The sequence below is a fragment of the Anser anser genome (assembly GCF_964211835.1).
Source record: "Anser anser genome assembly, chromosome: 1".
NCBI lineage: Eukaryota > Metazoa > Chordata > Aves > Anseriformes > Anatidae > Anser > Anser anser.
Window position 1 is genome coordinate 154182765 of NC_139720.1, and position 18755 is coordinate 154201519.

Consider the following 18755-nt stretch of genomic DNA (forward strand, 5'->3'; position numbering starts at 1 on the left):
AATGTTACCATTCCTTAAAGATACTATTTCTCCAACTCTGCTATGTGTGTTATGATCTGGATTTCCATTATACTAATATCAGATTTGCTGATTGGTGACAATATGATACCCTCACCTAGAAAATAGATAATTATGATTTTGCTGCCATGTTTTGCACACATGCTATCATTTCTATGGTGGTGGGAGGGAGAAAAGAGGGGGGGAAGCCCAGTTTATTTTCAGTCTGCAAAAGACATTTTCTCTTTTCCAAAAAGTTTTTTTTTTTTAATAGTTTCATTTTTTTAATGAATACTTTGAATGAAGAAAGCAAGCCTCCTTCATTTCTGACCAGATTTGAAATTTGCTTGGATCACTAAATTGGTCAGCAGTTTATATGAAGAACATCTTCATTTATTTTATTGTCCAGTCTGTTTAATGTTTGTGTGTTCTCAGTTTGAATATGCAAATAACATACCTGTAATTCCATTATCCTTGTAGTAAAAAAATTCTGAGTTAGCTTTTTTAAGATATGTTAAATTTTTTAAGATAAGTATGGGCCAAATCTTGAAATAATGAAGTTGGTGTGCAAGGTGCTGATATTTTTCAAAGGAAATTGTATACAAGATTGATCCTAACTTCCACAACATACTGGGAGACAGACTGATTCATTTGTTGTTGTTGTTATTCTTGTTCTTAATTAGGATATTTAAAATAATATGAATTGATTTCTATGAAAGTTGACCTACCTGTGTAAAATGCTTTTAACAGTCAGTTTAAAAAATGTGAATTATTATTATTATTAGGTGCTTATAAGCACTATTACTTTGTGAAACATAATTTTAAACAAAATCATTGAAAATTTATTTATATGAGTGATAATTACAGCTAGGCATACCCTATTCCACATGTGTAAAACTGCAGCAATAAGTATCTCTTTCCACAATAAATGATGTGTAGGTTGTTTATGTTTGAGTCTTTTAAGGCCCAGAAGGTATTACTTTGTCTCTGGAGAGAGAATATTAGTCAAGCAGCTATGGTTCACAGCAATTTGGCTGCCAGTATGTTCCATTTCTAATGAGTTCTGTTCTTCCTTATCAGTGTAGCATAGCCAGAACCACTCAGTTGTTATTTACAGACCACAGCTTTGAATTGCATCAAAGAGAGCTTCCACTCATCAAGCTGTTTCCTGGTATTAATTTAGATCTTCCTCCTTACATCTGTAGCTAAAGCAAGTTGCCGTAGTGCATAAGCTAGGGCTGGAATTAAATCAAAAAGCTTTGAGACTTCGTGAAAATTCTTATATATATATTTATTTATTATTTTTTAAACACAAAAATACATTTGCTTATCTGAACACTGAAGAGCAAAGCAAGATACACTTGGAGACTTTTGGTAACAAATGAGACTCAAAGACTTGTGTATGAGGAACCCTGTACACCAGTAACAAGTTCAGTTTCAAGATGAATGGATTGGGAAAATGGAGCTTTGGGGCAGCACAGTGTTCTGCCTACCTGTGTTCAAGTGTGAGCATGTTTTACAGCTGATGGGACTAGACAGCAGTTTCAGCAGGTCTCTCGGTCTAGGCCTGTATGTAGTAGGACAGTTCTGCTTTGATTGTATTCATCCACTGACTGATGGCTTCTAAGTCACTTCTATCTAGTTAATAAGAGGCTATGAACAAGAGTCATTGACCCAGACAATTCTCAATGTTCTTAAGTATTGAAATGCTGCCAGCTGTAAGCTACACTTCAACATTTCAGACCTCCTCAGTTGATTTCAAAATAGTCTTAGGTTGTTGTGAGACTATCCTACCACTGAAAATATGCATGCTCCTCTCCTTACTTCTTCATACAAATTTACAAATCAAACGCAACAGTTAAAAGGATTATTATTATTTAAAAAAAAAAAAAAGTTGGATCTGCAACTGACTTTTCACGTGACAAAAAGCATAGATCTAGGAGACTTTCTGGGTGCCTTCTGTATACATACTGTCAGCAGATTATTAGGTCCTATTTGAAAATTTTCAGCTGCATTAGCCAGACAATGAACATTATGCTATTAAGATACCACATATATTTACATGAGAAGTGCATTTATATAATACTAGACTGGTAGGAATTTTAGGGGGAGCTTAGTGAGGTATTTGAACATGGGGATTAAAAAGGTGATTTGCTGTAAATGTTCTAACTCTAGGAAGATAATATTTATTATCTGTGATTAATCTTGTGCATTGCTTTTCTTAAATGCTTAGATTTTCTTTCTGTCTCTAAGATGAATAGAAACTCTCTTCCAAACAGCTAGGTTGATTCCTAGCTAATTCTTCTGCAACATTCTGTGTTGGTTTTACAGTTATCTGTAAATCTGTATCTATATCTTTATGGGCTAAAGTTGCGCCAGGGGAGGTTTAGGTTGGATGTTAGGAAGAACTTCTTTACTGAAAGGGTTGTTAGGCATTGGAATGGACTGCCCAGGGAGGTGGTTGAGTCACCATCCCTGGAGGTCTTTAAAAGATGTTTAGATGTACCCCTTAGTGATATGGTTTAGTGTAGGACTTGTTAGTGTTAGGGCTGAGGTTGGACTAGATGGTCTTGGAGGTCTCTTCCAACCTAGACAATTCTGTGATTCTGTGATTCTGTTTTCTGTCCTTATCCAATGTCTACACTTCAGCTTAACTTTAAAGTACCTGTAAAAGTGTCAGTGAGTTGTACTTTGCAGATTTTGAACAATTATATTATTCAAGGATTGGTAAAGGCTTCTGAAGTAAATGTACTGTTTAGATTTTTTTTTTTTTTAGCATGCTGATTTCATTAAATATAAAAATTGTATAAAAGCAATGCAAAACATTAAGGCATTTAGAAGGATTTACAGTTTCATTGTGAGAACCATGGTTCTGTGAAAGAGAGAAAAGAAGGAATTTTCTTTTTCTGTATCAGAACATCTTCTAGGACCTAAAATGATTATGATGGGGAAAAAAAGAATCCCATGTAAGTAAGTCGTTTTTTTTTTTTAATTACTTTAAAATAAAATATATATAAATATTTAAAGAAATGGACAATCTATCTGCTGCCACAAAAATATTGAAATATATCCCTATCATACAATTTTTATTCAGCTTTTGCCTATTGTAAATAATTCTAGGTTCTTATATCAGGGAAAGCAATAAAAGAAAAATTTATCAGTATGTCTTGCAAGTTATTCTCCAGCCAATATATCTGTAGATAACTAGAGTAACAGTGTCCACTGCTGGCAAATCAGATAATTGCACTGCGCATTAGAGTGATACCCTGTTGAACAGTTTTGATGAGCTAACAATCTTGATTGTGAAATACTTCATAATTTAGGTTTCTTGGACTTTTTCAGGTAATTATAGGAGTACTAGGTCACTATGTTAGTGATTCATGCGATTGCTGCCAATAATAAATGCTATGGCATTTGAGCTAATAGTCAGGAATGTCAGCATAGTAACATAAGCAGGCATTGTAATATTTTTTTTCAAGACTTGAAAATAGGTGTATTTTTTATATTTATGAATAGTATTCATGATATACTAACTGTTGTGTCTTCAAAATTGAGGACGAGATAGTAAAAGCTTAAGAGCTCTATCCTGATAAGATAATTTATAGGAGTAACAAAGCAAAAGTAGATTGATTATCAGAGAGAGGATGAGAAAAGTATTGTACCTAAAAATTATTTTAATCAATTTTCTTCTAGTATTTTTGTGGAAGATAATATTTTTCTGCTTTTTTGCTTAACAATGCAAAGCATGTCAGTGCAAAGAAAAAATTTCCATTAATGAAAATAGTGCAGAATGAAAGAAACATTAAGGATCACAAACAATAGTATCTTCCTATGCTAGTATAAATTGCATTATCATGTCAGATACTTCTGAATATATAAATAAAAAAAAAAAAAAAAGATTTATATCTGTCACTGATTTACTCCAGGAGAAATGGCAAACAATGCACTTAACTTTTTTGTTTAGAAACAAGGAAACAACTGTGGATTTTATAGAAAACATTACCAGTTGTGTCTGAACCCAAAGGAAGGGATGTTCTTATTGATTCATATCTGTTCCAAGAAAAGTGAGAAACCCTTATATAAGGATTTAAAATAAGTATTAGGGAAGACTTTCAAAAAAAAATGTCAGTAAGCTTGAGATATATATATATATATATACATATATATATATATATATATATTGCTTGGGTGGCATTTAGAGTTTCCTAATAATTTAAAGCAGAGGATATAAACTCAGTGTATAATTAGGGGTTTAAATGTTGCATAAAGAGCAGACAGGTTATACACTTTTAAATGTCACTCAGACGAGGCATCTGAATAAAAATATCCCCATACTAACCATCCCAAATTCTTACAAACATCTTTTCATATACAAGTGTCAAATATTCTTTGTAAGATTTTACATATTCATATATTTTGTAATTGTATATATTGTGTGTTGTCTGTATACACTGATGTTATTTATTTCATGAGCAAAAAGACTAAAGGACCTGACTCCCCTATGAAGAGATCAGTTGGAAAGTAATCATCTAATTAACTAGTAAATATCGTGATATAATAAATTTCAAATTATATGAAAGGAACAATCGCATATGTGTACGCAGGTAAACATTTCCCAAGTTACAGTTATAAAGGGAGCTAAGATTTTTTCTTCTTTGCAGTTGGAAAATTTCATATTGATGGCTACTTTTCTATAGGTCTTTTTTTTTTTTTTTTCAAGAACTTGTGTAGCAAAAATCAATGTGTGTCAAGAATTACATTTGTGGTGATTCCATTCTTCCATTCAAGATGCTGCGAATAAGTTCATTGCAATTTTTTTTTTTCTCTTTTACTGCTTTAAGAGTAGAAAGCCCTCTTAGAAGTATTAAGTCAAGCAGGTATAATAGCTTACATATTGGCATGCTCTGTCAACTGTATTAACTGCAGAGGAAGTTCGCTGCAGGCTTGAGACTATATTTCTCAGGAATGGTGTTTCTTTTGTTTCTATAGAATAAAATTTAGCAGACTCACATTGCAGTGACTTTCAGTTAGTTCCAAAATGTATGTTGCTTATTTCAGAATTCATGCAAAATAGGAGATAGTCCTGTTGTGGCTAGATAAGCAAATGCAACAGATGTTAATTTAAGCTGTGCATACTACAAATTAATAAAGAAGCTCATCACTGTTTTAGGTCTCTAATACTTAAACTGCTTTATGTATCTGTGTGCATTAGAGATGTGTAGTTGCTTTTTTTTTTTTTCTTTAATGAAAGTTGTTATGGCTTGTGTCACTGAAGCCTTTTCTAAAGGACTTTGGTGGCAGTTTTTTTTTTTTTCTGTCTTCAATGTGAACAAAATAAAAGACAATGCAATTCTGTTATTAGTACTTAAGAATCCCTCTTCAAGGGGACTATTTAATATGGAAAGTTAAAATCATAGATATAGATATCATGGAAGAAAATGCAGTGTATTTCATTTTTAATTACTTTTATAGATTTGTCCCTTAAAGTGGTCTTGTTTTGTGTGTGTGTGTGTTTGTGTTGTTGTTGTCGTTGCTTCTTCATTGTTTTTGTTAGATGTTGTTTAAAAGAGATTTGTTGGAGATAGGTTTTGGACCCAGGTGAGTTATCTTGGAGAGCTTCATATGATCTTTGTGCTGTTCAGATTTTCCTGTCAATCCAGGTGGTATCTTTCGTTCACCTAATCTCAGAAGAAGCGATATCAGAAGTAGAGGATAGATAAAATGAAAACTGGGAATATTCATTAAAGATATCAGAGGAGAAGTATTAAAAATTAGGAGCTATAATCGTATGTCTTATCTTGGTGTAAGATCAATTGTGAAAATACTGTGAGAATCTCTATTCACTTTTCTTTTCACTGTAGAAGAATGAAGAGTTAGCTAACAGAAAAACAGAAATGAACATGAAAATTTAAGCAATTAAAACAGGTATATTCCTTGAGTTGTCACTATTCATGAGACTCATTACTGCAATATAATCAACGCTATTGAGAGGAAGGAAAGCAAAGTCAAAAAAGCAAAAGCAAGGCTAAGCAATTTCAAAATATGTAATTTATAAAAAACAACCCAATAATAATATTCAGTGTTGTCCTATTTGTCATCTACCAGACAATTTTATTCAGTTCCCTAAATGAAACCGAATCCTTACCACCATATATGTACTTATTTCTTTGAGCTGCAGATATATCCCAGATCATGTTTGGAAAAAATTGGTTGATGTATAAGATTTGTTGCATTAACTAAGCAATCGGCACTGAGCTGATATAATGGCTCTTACTTCCTTATATGTTATGCATATTAATGTTTAGTTTTTGATAGTTCTCTGCATAACCAGCAACCTAATATAGGACTTTCTTACATGGCAGATTTTTTTTTTATGTATATACTTTAATTACTCATTAACAGATTGTCTAATTATTTGGATACATAAAGTTGAGTAAGTCTAAAGCCTGTGGAGAAGTTGGATAAAACATGTGCAGTCTTCTAAACTACATACTGGAAACTTACTTTCATCTTATTTAAAGGGATTCGCTTTTTTTCAATATACATACATGTGTGTATATATATATATTACATAGGACTTCATATGCAATCAGTACAGTTTAGCAGGTATGGATTTGGCTCCTTGAGTGCACCTTGAGATGAAAGCTGAGTGCCTTTAATACAGAGCAGTGTAAAAGCACAGATATGCAAATTCTGAAGTATATTAGCATGTTTAATAAACTTCATTCTTAATACTAATGTCTAAGTTTACTAATACTAAGTCTAATCAGCATCAAGTGTTTGGGGGCATTAAGGATTTTAAATTGAAGCACTTCACAGTGGATTGTCTTTGGATAGGTTGACAATAATGCATGAACACATAAAACTGAACTAATTTAAACTGTTTAAACCTCATTGCTTAACAATATTCATCTTATTATAAGCATGGAAAGCACTTCAGCTTTCTAAAAAAAAAAAAAAAAAAAAACATTTATTATCTATCATTTCATATGTTCATACTGGTATGTTCTCAACAAATATGGCCTTTTATGTCAACAAATATTTTTCTATGTTGTTAATGTTTAAAAACTAAACACCCAGCTGCCTATAGAGTAAACCCTCGGATATATTTCTTCTGTCTTATTCAAGTCATTCAGTTATATCTCTTGTTCTAGCTTTGTCCTCCAAGAAAAATAAATAAAGAATTAGAAGTTACTGTTGCTTTCCAACACCCACTCTCCCCTCTGTATAAACACATTGCATACCTCAGGCAGATACAAGTTTGTAGTTACATGAATAATCCTTTCCATAAAACTGTATCAATTTTCCTTGCCATTTCATTATGCAGAATTTGATAAGTATGATAGGTATTTGATTTGATATGTAAATTGAATTTAGACACTTGAATTATGTTCCACCAAAATTATCAGCAACCTTTAATAATTTTGATCAGTACTGACAAATGTTCAGAATCAGAAGCCTAGCACTGTGGTAATCAGTCTGCTGTCTCACTGAACATACTGGAATGTTGATTCAATTCATCCTTCAGAATTTATAAACAAGTATTTTTCACTGCTGAGACATCTTTTCTTGGAATGACATTAAAATTTCTCAATTGCCCAGATGTACTTTTACGCATACCTTGCTATTGTTATGACTAGACAGGTACTTTTACTCCCAGAGAAGCCTTCCCAGTTTGAAAGAAAGCTTAAGGGGTAAGGAATTAATCTTCTTTGCAACTATAGCACAGACTGTCTTAAAAAAAATAACAATTGCTTTTTCAGGGATACAAAATGATCTTCAGCTCTTCAGAGTCCAAAAGAACTTCTAGATTCACAATACTTGACTAATTGCTTCTAGAATATAAAATAAGATAGATTTACAGCATCACGTTCTAAGTTATTTAACCAGGTAAGCAGGCTGTGTTTGTCTACTCTTGGCCATAAAATGTAATAAAAATTAGCTCTCATCTAAATGCTAATCATCTTTAGCAGCAATCAAATAATCTGGCATTTTACACTTCTAGAAAAATCTATGCTTGTTAGGACTTCGGGGTATTTTTCTTAGGGTGCATTTTTTCTGATTTTATTTGTTTGTTTTTGATATGTGGAATGGTTTCAGGGTATCTGGGAGGAGGAAACATGGGCTGAGTTTGTGTAGGTGGAAACATACCTATGGTAATACCTTTTTGTTTATATTGAAATGAATTATGAAAGGAAGAACAGTCTTCATACCTGTACTGGCCAGAAATGAACCTGTAGCTTGTAACCTTATCCAAAACAATTGAGAACATACACAAAGTGGACAAAGAGAGAGAGAGAGAGGAACACAGCTTTCAAACCATAATGATGACAGTTTGACGGTTTTGATTCTGTAAATTTTGCAGCCTATAGATCTATGTTAGGATACAATTTAAAGTATAGAATCTTATTTTTTAAAATGGAAGCTCCTATAAAAACATTCTATGTACCACTAGTACATGAATATACACAAATATTAATGGTGTATATTTTCACTTATTAAACTTTGATGCCTGAAAATGACACATTATAATTTACATTTAAAATTAGATGAAATGGGAAAAGTTTTGTCCCTAGAAATATAGACAAAAATAAAATTAAGAAAAAAATATGGTTTCATATCTTAATATATGGTAAAACAAGTATTTGACATACATTTTATATGGTGAATGCTTTTCTCAAAAATTCATTAAAACAAGTAATTTTAAAAAATCTTTATTTATTTATTTTTTATTATTATTTTAGTAGACTCCCGAAAGCTATGATAAGTTAGTAGTTAGAAATGAACAGATGGAAAAATGAAGAGTATTGAAAATTCCCTCTTTTGCTTTAAATCATTTGTTTGCACATTGAGAATTTTGTTAATCAGAAATAAAACTCTATTTTAATGTAGCAAATGTTATAACTGAGATATTTCCATTTGTCCTCAATGCATAATCTTATGCATTTACTAGTCATTAAGATAGCAGATATGTTCCTACTTCTCCAATCCATCTGTTAGGAAAAGCTTCTCGTTGACTAGAATTGCACACATTTTATCACAGGTTAAGACAGCAGATGGCTCTCTTGAGTTTTCTTTGCAAAACCTCAAACAGTAAACAACTGCTCTGCATTTCTGAGATGCAAGTGGAAAGCTATTGTTTTTGATCTCTGCATTAAGAAACACATTTTCTCTTGTCTATAGGCATACTGCCCATCTTCATCTTCATTCTTTGGCCATGACCCCGAGCATCATAATATTGATAAATGTTAGGGTGTTTTGGCAAAGGTCCAGTATTTGAAGGAAACTATGGAAATAGAATAAGAGTAATAGATAATATAGAGTGTATAGTATCATGGATAGTACAGGGCAAAAGAACGTGGAACTTACTTTACAGAGGGAGTCTCACACACAAAAATTAGGGCTGTTTGTATACCATTTCTAAATTCCTCTGAAAATTCAAGATAACAGTGGGATGGGCTTTATTTCAGTCCCTCTCATTCCTTCCTTTGTTTGGAGCCAGGAGCCAGGTCTGTGGGCTGTGTCCTGTAACCTCCTCCCTTGTAGGCAGGGGACGACGTCCCAGGGCCACCCGCCGTCGGGCTTCCTGCGGCTGTCCATGGTGCTGAAGGCAGGGGCCGAGCCGGGCCGGTGGGAGCCCCGCTGGAGCACCTACACCTGGACAAAGACCTACAGAAGGCAGCACTGTGTCTTGCCCGCTTCCTGGGAAATATGGGGAAAAAAAAAAAAAAAAAAAAAAAAAAAAGAAGCCTAATGCAAAACTAGCACAGTCAAATGTAAAAGTAAAAAAAAAAAAAAAAAACTAAAAAAAAAAACTAAAAAATAGCCCTCACTTTAATTGCATTAGTTAAGGTAATTGTAGCAGTTGTAAGGAAATTGCTGCTCTGTAAAAACTGCCAGACGGAAAATCCAGTGTGAGTGTTTTAGCTGAATCTCTTTAGAGACACTTTTAAATAGAATTTAAATGTATTATCCAGATCCGATTGTGCATGTTCTGCTCCTAGTTGGTCTAGAATTAATACAAAATCCCTGTATAAGGGAGTTCCTTTCATAAACTTTTGCCCTTTTTATAAAAATAGTCCTTCATAGATTAAAAGATGTAGGAAATAATGGTCAATATCGGAGATGCTGAAGCCTCCACTGAAACAAGAACCTACGTGTTTACAATACACCTACAGGTTCTATATCGAAAAACAGTGAAATATTCTAGACGTGAATTATTCTGGATGCATATTTACACTTCAATCCTTTTAGTTGTTTTTGTTTGACTTATTTTTTTGAAAAAGGCATCTAACTAGAAAGTAGAGCACTTTGACGAGAGTATAAAAGCTATATGTTCGTTTCGTTGTACCTGCCTGTGCAAGCCTTTCTCTGTAGGATAACTCTACATTATTTCTGTATTTAGTTACAACTTCAGGAAGTTTCACCATCAGACTAGCAGAAAGTAAACCTGAAAAACATTGAGCCCTTATTTGAAATGGGAGATGACCCAACATGAAAAAAAATAAAGAAAGAAAAAGGATGAGTAGTGATATTTTACCTAGTAATTACTACCTGTGTTGTTTGTGAACTCATTGGGGCAGAGACTCAGTATCTAACAAGCTTGACTAGTGACTGCTCAAGGGCTCCAAGATGTAGATTATGAAAAACGCTAAGAAATAATTTTACATTATGATGGTGATCAATAAATCTACCTGCTGTGTCTGTTTGTGGGTGCCCTAGGGAAATCCTTCATCATTTCTGGAACCTCCGAAAACAGATTACGTTCCGAGTTAAAAGTCTGCTCTTGGTATAGTCTTGGTATAGACCTTGAGCGCATTCTGGTTTCGGTGGAAGGTCCCTTCGGCTGCGTAGGAGTGTTTCTTTCTCACTGCTCTGAATCCTTCCCATGCGACAGGACCCCCCTGCCCGTGGGACCGCCACCGTGCGAGGCGCACCCGTGTGCCCTGCCCGGCTCCGGGCGGGCTGGCCGGGAGGGGGGCTGCGGCGGGGCGGGCTGCCCTGCAGGGACCGCGGTCCTCCTCCCCGCCGTCCTCTGCCCCCAGAGCATCTCCGGCTTGGGCACAGAGGAGATACCTGTGTAAAGCCGCGCCTGGTGGGGGATTGGTTTGGCTGGTCGGCTCTGTCGGCGGGTCACCGCCGCTCACCCCCGTTCCCGGGCTTCGTGCTTCGTTTGGCGAGCAGAGGGGGTTGCTCAGTCGGCATCCCCGCCGGAGACCCCCTCCCCATCCTCCTCCGTGCCCTGGCTGCGGGCAGCAGAGCCGGGCGGCGCCCAGGGAGGCTCGGGGGGGGTGTGAGGGAAGGTGTCGGGGGATGCAGGGCGGCAGGGAGCCGTCGCGAAGGTGTCGGAGGGAGTGCGAGGTAGCTGGCGTGAAGGTGTACGTGTTTGCGAGGGTGTCTGAGGGAGCACCCCGGAGAGCTAAAGGGGGAGTAGCGGCTGCTGGTGGGGGATCCGCTGGGAACTCGCCGTTTCCCCCAAGAAAAAGACGTCAACGGCACCCCCCGCCCCTCGGCCCTTTTTCTTTATTCTCCTGCCTTTCTCCCGTCCCTCCTCCATCCCCTTTACCCTCGCCGCCCCTCGGCTCGGGAGGACAAAAAAGCTCCAGCGGTGCGTGTGTGTGCGGTGTGTGTGTGCGTGTGCGTGTGTAGGGAGGCTGGAGCGGGGTGGGACTGAAGAGCTGTGATTACAGCTCTCCCAGGAGAAGGAGACTGCTCTCTCCAGATGCTGATTTCCGAAGCACTTGGCAATCATCAGGCGGGAGCCTGCAAGAGGTGGCGGCGGTAGCCGCCCGGAGCCGCTCCGATGGCAGCGGCGGGCGAGCGGGCGGCGGCAGCGCAGGGCTGAGAGGGGGCAACCGGGGCGGGGGGAGACGAAGCCCCCGGCCCGAGCAGGGCTCCGCGGAGCGCTGCTCTGCCCCGAGCCCGCCTCGCTCCGCGCCCCTCCGCCCGCAGCCGCCGGGGCAGGGCGGCGGGGCGCCCATGCGGTGACCCCCGGCGGCAGCGCAGCTCCCGCGGGGTAGCGGGGTGGGGGTGCTTCCCCCCTGCAGCCGCCCCTCGTCCCGGAGGGAAGGAGGGAGGCTCTCGCTAGCCCGCTGCCCCCGGGGATGGGTCCCCGCCGGGGCTGAGCGCCCCGCCGCCCGCCCCCCTGCCCGTCGCGGGCGAGCCGGCGAGCAGCCATGGCAGCGGCCATCGCCAGCGGCTTGATCCGCCAGAAGCGGCAGGCGAGGGAGCAGCACTGGGACCGGCCCTCGGCCAGCAGGAGGCGGAACAGCCCCAGCAAGAACCGCGGGCTCTGCAACGGCAACCTGGTGGACATTTTCTCCAAGGTCCGCATCTTCGGGCTCAAGAAGCGGAGGTTGCGGCGCCAAGGTGCGTCCCTGGGGCCGGGAGCAGCCAGGGGGGCGCGGGCGGGCGGGGGCGACCCGTGGCCACAAACTTCCCGGGCGAGGGGAGCCCCTCCCTGGCTCCGGCTGCCCCCTCCCGGGGCTTCCTTTCAGCCTCGGGTTTGGGCTCCGGCCGCGGGAGCCGGGGCTCCGGGGGTCTCCTTGGGCGAGGTGGCGGCTTGCGGCGAGTCGCCTTACCCCACCCGCATCACCGCATCTCCCTTTCTCCCTTTGATTTTTTTTTTAATTTTTTTTTTTTGGTGTGGTTGTAAGGACGAATAGTAAACGGCGCGTAAAGCCTTCCATGTGTCCGGTGTCTGGGAAGACAATTCGAGGGAACCGTCGCTAATGAGTCCCTTTGTTAAGCTGCTCGAGTGGTTTTGCCATACAGCCTGTAGCGGTGCCCACTCCAGCTGCCCTGAGCAGCAGGAAACGGTAACTTCCGAATTACGAAAGTAAGAAATATGTCATGGTTGGCAGCCTTGGGAGCCCATGTTTGCAGCCCCCTCTGTGTGTCTGCCTTCCCACTGCTTTTCCGAGTTAGGGCCTCTGAGTAGAGATGAGGAAGTTTGGCAGACAGTCCTGGGTAGATGGCAAGTAGTCAACAAGCCCAACATGTCTAAACCCGGTACCTCAGGGACTGCCTTTTATCACTACTTTGTGTCTGGACACTAGGCATAAAAGGAGTTAAGCAATAACACGACTTCCCTAGTTGTTCTTATTTTGTGATACTCAATATTCAACAGTGTTCAGAACTTGTGATGACTTATTTTGTACTCATTCTCAGGAAACAAGTAGTTTTAAAACAAAAGAATTGTATCATGAAGAGTGACAATCTTAAGTATAACTCAAAACATGGATAATACCAGTCAATGATGAAGTGCAAGCTATACTGTTACATTAGAGAATGCCACCATGTGTTGTAGTTTGGTATGTATACTATATCTCCTTTTTAAGCTGGCTTGGAAGGTAATTTTAAGAAGCACAATTAATGATCTGCCCTAATCAATCTCTTTTTTTTTTTCCCATGCTTCATATTTGAAATATCATACATTGTCATAATAAATCCAATTTTATTTTTACATGGCTCTATTACTATAAGAATTATTTCTTATAACTTCTAATGTAAGCTAAATCTTGCCATTTTTAGATAGTAAAGTGATAAGTGATACTGGGAAGATGAGTTATCACTCTCCCTGCATGTCAGTGGTAAATTCGATGCAGGCTTATTTTTAGGTAGTCTGCATGTGAGAGAAGACTAGACTTCATAAGAAGACTAGAGTACTTGGTTTATAATGGTGGATTTATGTATGTGATATTTGTGCATGAGAACAAGTTTAGGAGGATTTCCTAACTGAACAATTGTTCTGAACCACCTGTTCAGTTTTAGTTGGGGGAGAACTCTGCATTTGACTATATTACAGTTTGAGGACGCGATGAGTGCCTCTCAGCACTGAAATGCAAACATTTTCTTAGGAAGGATGAAGCTTAAAAGAGACTTCCAAACTCATCCTTATTCATTCATTCCTTTTTCATAAGGCACTTTGTGTCACACTTGAATAAGGGAATTTGGTTAGTATATATCTTACCTGTAACCCATACCACTCATACAGATGAATTCTAAAAGAATGATTGGAATAAGGGCTGTTCACTTGTAAAGTCTGTTGCATCAAACCTAATTTCCTCTAAGAATCATTCAAATGGAGATATGGTGAAGTTCATTTATTTATGCTAAGGTCTTGGAATTACTGTTCATCCAATAATTCCTTCTGAAAAAATACTATTATGCCTTTTACTGTGTATGAACTTTACTTTTCATGATTCATAGACTGATATTTGGAGTACCTGTGGATTCAAATTTGTATGCTATTAGGAGGGAAGCTGAAGAAACAATTAAACAAGTTGGTTGCTTTAAATGTGCAATTCATATAGAAATTAATATTTATGTGAGTCACTTTTTAGTTTACCTAACCAGAGTTAGTTTACCTAACCAGAGTTAAATGATTGCTGAATTCCTCACTGAAATTTACTGTCAAACCCAACCGAATAAGTCTTTGCCAAGCAAAACAGGACGCATTTCAAAACATCTGTTGTCAGGAAGGCACTATGGAATTCTGACAAATAAATCTTATGTAGATGATATACAGAGTGTCATGAGAACATTGTGAAAAATGAGATAACCGAAATGTGACAAACAATCTGTAGCTTCTTCATTCAGTTCAATGGAAGTGTAGAAGTATATATAAAATATCTTTAACATATATCAGTAAAAGCTAGACACATGGAGTTAGAAGTGTTTTGCTTTGTAAAGTACTTCCATATGAAAAATAAATGTCTACCCATCTTTAAAATAGACAGCAAAACCTAGATATGCTGCTTTTTGAATTCAAAATATACATTTTCTCTTGTATATACATATGTACGTGATAGACAAATACTTAAACACAATGTATGCACACTTACCAAGATGTTAGCAAACTTTTGAAAATACTCTTTATTTCTAAACTCTTCTTTAAAAATGCCTCTTCTTTAAAAATGCCTTTAATACTTTTGCTGAGTGGGATTTACTTGTGTACAAATCAAGTTATTACAAATATATAACACAATAATATCATATGCATATCTAATTGAATGTGATATTTTTTCCGTCGTGACTAATTTTCTGTGCATAGTTCTTCTTTTAGAAATATGTTTTGGAAGACTAACACTTAGGAAGGGTAGCATAAAAGAAAGATCCAGGAACTCACTCAGGGTAAAGGGTAGTATTTTTATTTGCTTATATACTGGCTCCAGTGATAGATGCAGTGGTAATTTTAAACAGCTTTTCTAAAACTTGGCTAATGAATTAGACTGGTAATCAAAGTGATTTCTGTGAAAAACTTGTCTGGTAAGCTACTGAATAGATGAAACCACTTTCATTCACCAGACAGCTTGGGTTCATATTGCTTAGTATTATGATATTTCAAATTTATCTCATCTTCATTTTATTCTACTTGTCATCTGCAGAAGAAATCATTGTCATTAATTTTCAGGTAGCCATGAAGCCAAGATCTTGCCTGACATTGATGCCAGACATCAATTAATTATAAATCGTCCTCTTCTTCTGGATTAGAGATTGTTCAATTCCAATTGTTTCCCAATTTATGTTAATATAATCACAAATGGAATGCTTGACAGACAAAATTTTAGGTCGTTATGGGAAATAACCTAATATAACCTGGGACTATCCAGTAACAGGAAGAAAACAAAAGCCAGTACTTTACCTCATGCACCTACAGTGTACAGAGATTAAAAACGTATGATTACCACTAAGTGCAAATTCTGACTTCTTAGTGTATATTTTCATCTTCAAATGTAGCTTCTTTGCTAATCTGAACAGTCATCATTTGTTTAATTAAGTCTCTTGAGATTATTTTACTGGAAAATATGCAACATTTAAATGTATTAAAAACCAAGTGTAATGTTTAGTGTTTCTCTGTGTTAATACCACATTTAGAGTTCTAAATTTATACATACAGTGTATAAATTCTGGAATGACTTGGCCTCTGATTTTCTATATTAATATTTATGAGAAAGAGAAACCCAGGGAACATGTTCAGAAAATGCACTGATTAGATTTTATTGCATCTACAAAGGTAATTTAATTCTCCAAAGAAAGCATTTTTGGAAAAATCCTCAGAATTTCAATTAATGTTTTGAGGCATATGTGGGAGTGGCCCATAATTTTGGATATAGATAATTCCCCATAGACATAATGCCTGAAGTAGTTTTTAGTTCTCGTTACATGTAGAATGATATAAATGGAATGTATGTGGACATGCCTCGTTTCCAGAAACTTAAGAACCTGCATAGAATTCCAATCCATTAACTCCAATCTTTGGATGATTTGGCTTGTTTGAAGTTTCTTTGGACCACAACCTGTAGCTGCACTTTCCTGTGTGACTGTCTCTGGAGTTAATTATTCTTAACAGCTCAGTAAAGCCCACGGTTTCTGCATTGTCTTAGTATAAAACCTAGAAAATGCAGGTGTTTTTGCTGGGTGTTTAGCTAATGTTGCTAATTCTTAAATATTTTTCTTCTAATGAAATTGGTTAACCCACAACCCTTATGGAACTAATGACCTCATCTCAACAGTGTATATAAAAGAACATTTATTTTAAAATCTTTTTTTTATCTATTCGAGGGATTGAATGCTCATCACTAATTGAAAATGTATAAATACTCTATTTCTTATGTAAAATATAAGCATATTTAAAATTTATTTTTTAAATGTGTGGTCTGCTAGACAGAGTGTCAAGTTTTCTTTTCCATACATTCAGTATTTCATATAGACTCTGTTCTTGCTAACAGAGGATTTAAAAAGAAATTTAATAATGGCTGGACTGTAATTCTTTTATACTGAATTGGTCTTAGTGGCTCTAAAAGTGATGAATGAGAGGTTTTTGAGAGGAAATTGGGAAAGAGAACTTTTAAATGGTAACATAATTTTAGGGACCATTGGTTTTTAAGAATATCTCAAACATTAGTGAAAGAATTTTGTGGGCCTTTAACCTACATGTAGTGCTGTACCAAAGTTATTTCAAATTATTTCTTATCTTAATGTCAAGCGAGTAGAAAAACATAACTATAAACATAGTATATCTTAAAATATTATGCTGAAAGTAGAAATCAGATAATTTCAGAGAGCAGTAAGTATTTTAATGTATGTTTTCTAAACATTCTGTTCGGTAGTAGTTGTATGTTAAGATTTCTTTGAAATCATAGTTGTTTTGGCTTGAATTCCTTGCTTGTTTCATCTGTAAAGGACTGTGTATTTTTTATCATTTTTTCTTCCTGATAAACATTGGTCTACATTTATTTGCCTCAGGAATTTTGCTTATCTGGAGTACATGTAAAATTGGAAGAAAACAAATTTCACTTTTCCTATAAACAATCATCGCTTTTCACACTCTACACTTTGTAATTGCTGACTTGACTTTTCATTTGCAAATTAGCTCTTTATTCTTGTGAGCTCTTGCTGGATCTCCAAAGTTCAGGCACTTTCATTCCACACATAGTGTTCTGTTTTTTTTCTCTTTTTTTTTGTTTGTTTGTTTGTTTGTTTTGTTTTTAGAAGGTGTATCAGGTATTGTACCTATTAAACTTATTACAGAAATAATTTATCTGGTTAAGTGTTATATTAAGGGAGATTTCAGTACAGGCAGTTTCTGTTTCATGGTAATATACTGATAGAAACATTGTAGGTGAGGTCAGTTTTTTGTGCTGTATTTAAAGACTTTTAAAAATATATGATCTATTAGTTCCACTGATCTATTAGTGGCAGTAATAAATTTAAATACAGAGCTAACAGTCAAAATGTTTACTGCAGAAAACTTTGCTGTTAAAGTCTTTCAATTTAGAGTTTAAACATAACTGATAAGAATGCACAGAACTGTGAGATGAGATACCTTTTTTTTTGAACAAGTGAATAGAGGCCTGCCTTAGTTGGTTATATGTAAGCTCATTTTTACCTTTGGCAAATATTAGAGAGTTAGTAATACATAGGATGATATACCCCAATTGCATACATTCTTACTGTGACATCAGTTTTTTCTGAGACTCTTTGAAACTGGTACATTTTTGTTCTTTACAGTAATTAGTGCTAATTCAGATCTTACGTTCTGCCATACTCTGAGTGGTGTGAAAATACAAGGAATAGACAATGCTATATTTTGTAGTAGAAAAGGATGAGAAAATTAGTAAAGCCCTGAGTTTCTCTATTGTGACCTCAAATTTGCAACCTATTTTCATTGTGTTGTAGACCATAAAGTTTGTTTACATTTAGTTTTGCATTTCAATTATATAAATCAGAGAGTAACCTTAATGTGCTGAAGTTTGGATCTTCCAATATATTTTTTATGGAAGTGAGAAATAGGGAACGTATCCTTTCCTGGTGTTAGAATCTAGCTGCTTTTGGTGCTTGGATTTAGCAATACATAACTGGAACAAGTTAGAGGTAGGTAGAAGTCAAACTCAGAACTCAAATTCTGATTCTCTTCCAAACAATAGATGGTTTTGGCATATCCTGAAATATGTGACATTACATAATTTATGTTTGTATAGATAAATAAATATGTAAACAAAAAAGGTGGATAATTTGGGCACTTCAAAGAAAAGCTAACATAAAAATAAAATAAGTGATAAAAGGTCGATATAAAATTTGAATGGATGTACTATGTTGAAAAACATACAGAAACATTTTTCCCCCAAGGTTTTCAGGATGCAAGGTTGTTTCTGTTGCCATTTCGTAAAATGGCGAACACAAGCTAATAAAAATGGTATTGTCTATCTTAGTAAGGTTTCCGTGGATGAAGCTAGGTAAAGTTGACTGAAATG

The 18755-nt window shown here is 36.8% G+C and overlaps 1 protein-coding gene across 9 annotated transcripts in view; it reads left to right on the plus strand.

Moving 5' to 3' along the window:
• FGF14 (fibroblast growth factor 14) overlaps positions 1–18755 on the plus strand; it is a 415734-nt gene that overhangs the window by 258202 nt on the left and 138777 nt on the right. The window contains exons 1-2 of one of the 9 annotated variants that reach the window (XM_083831568.1): positions 868–11794; positions 12124–12366. The exons of 5 other annotated variants lie outside the window; for them this stretch is intronic. In XM_083831568.1, coding sequence (XP_083687694.1) covers positions 12174–12366 — 193 coding nt within the window. In that variant the 5' untranslated portion in view covers positions 868–11794; positions 12124–12173. Of the gene's footprint in view, positions 1–865; positions 12367–18755 lie in introns of those variants that run through there. 3 more of the 9 variants (XM_083831573.1, XM_083831564.1, XM_083831574.1) reach the window with 3 other exon arrangements.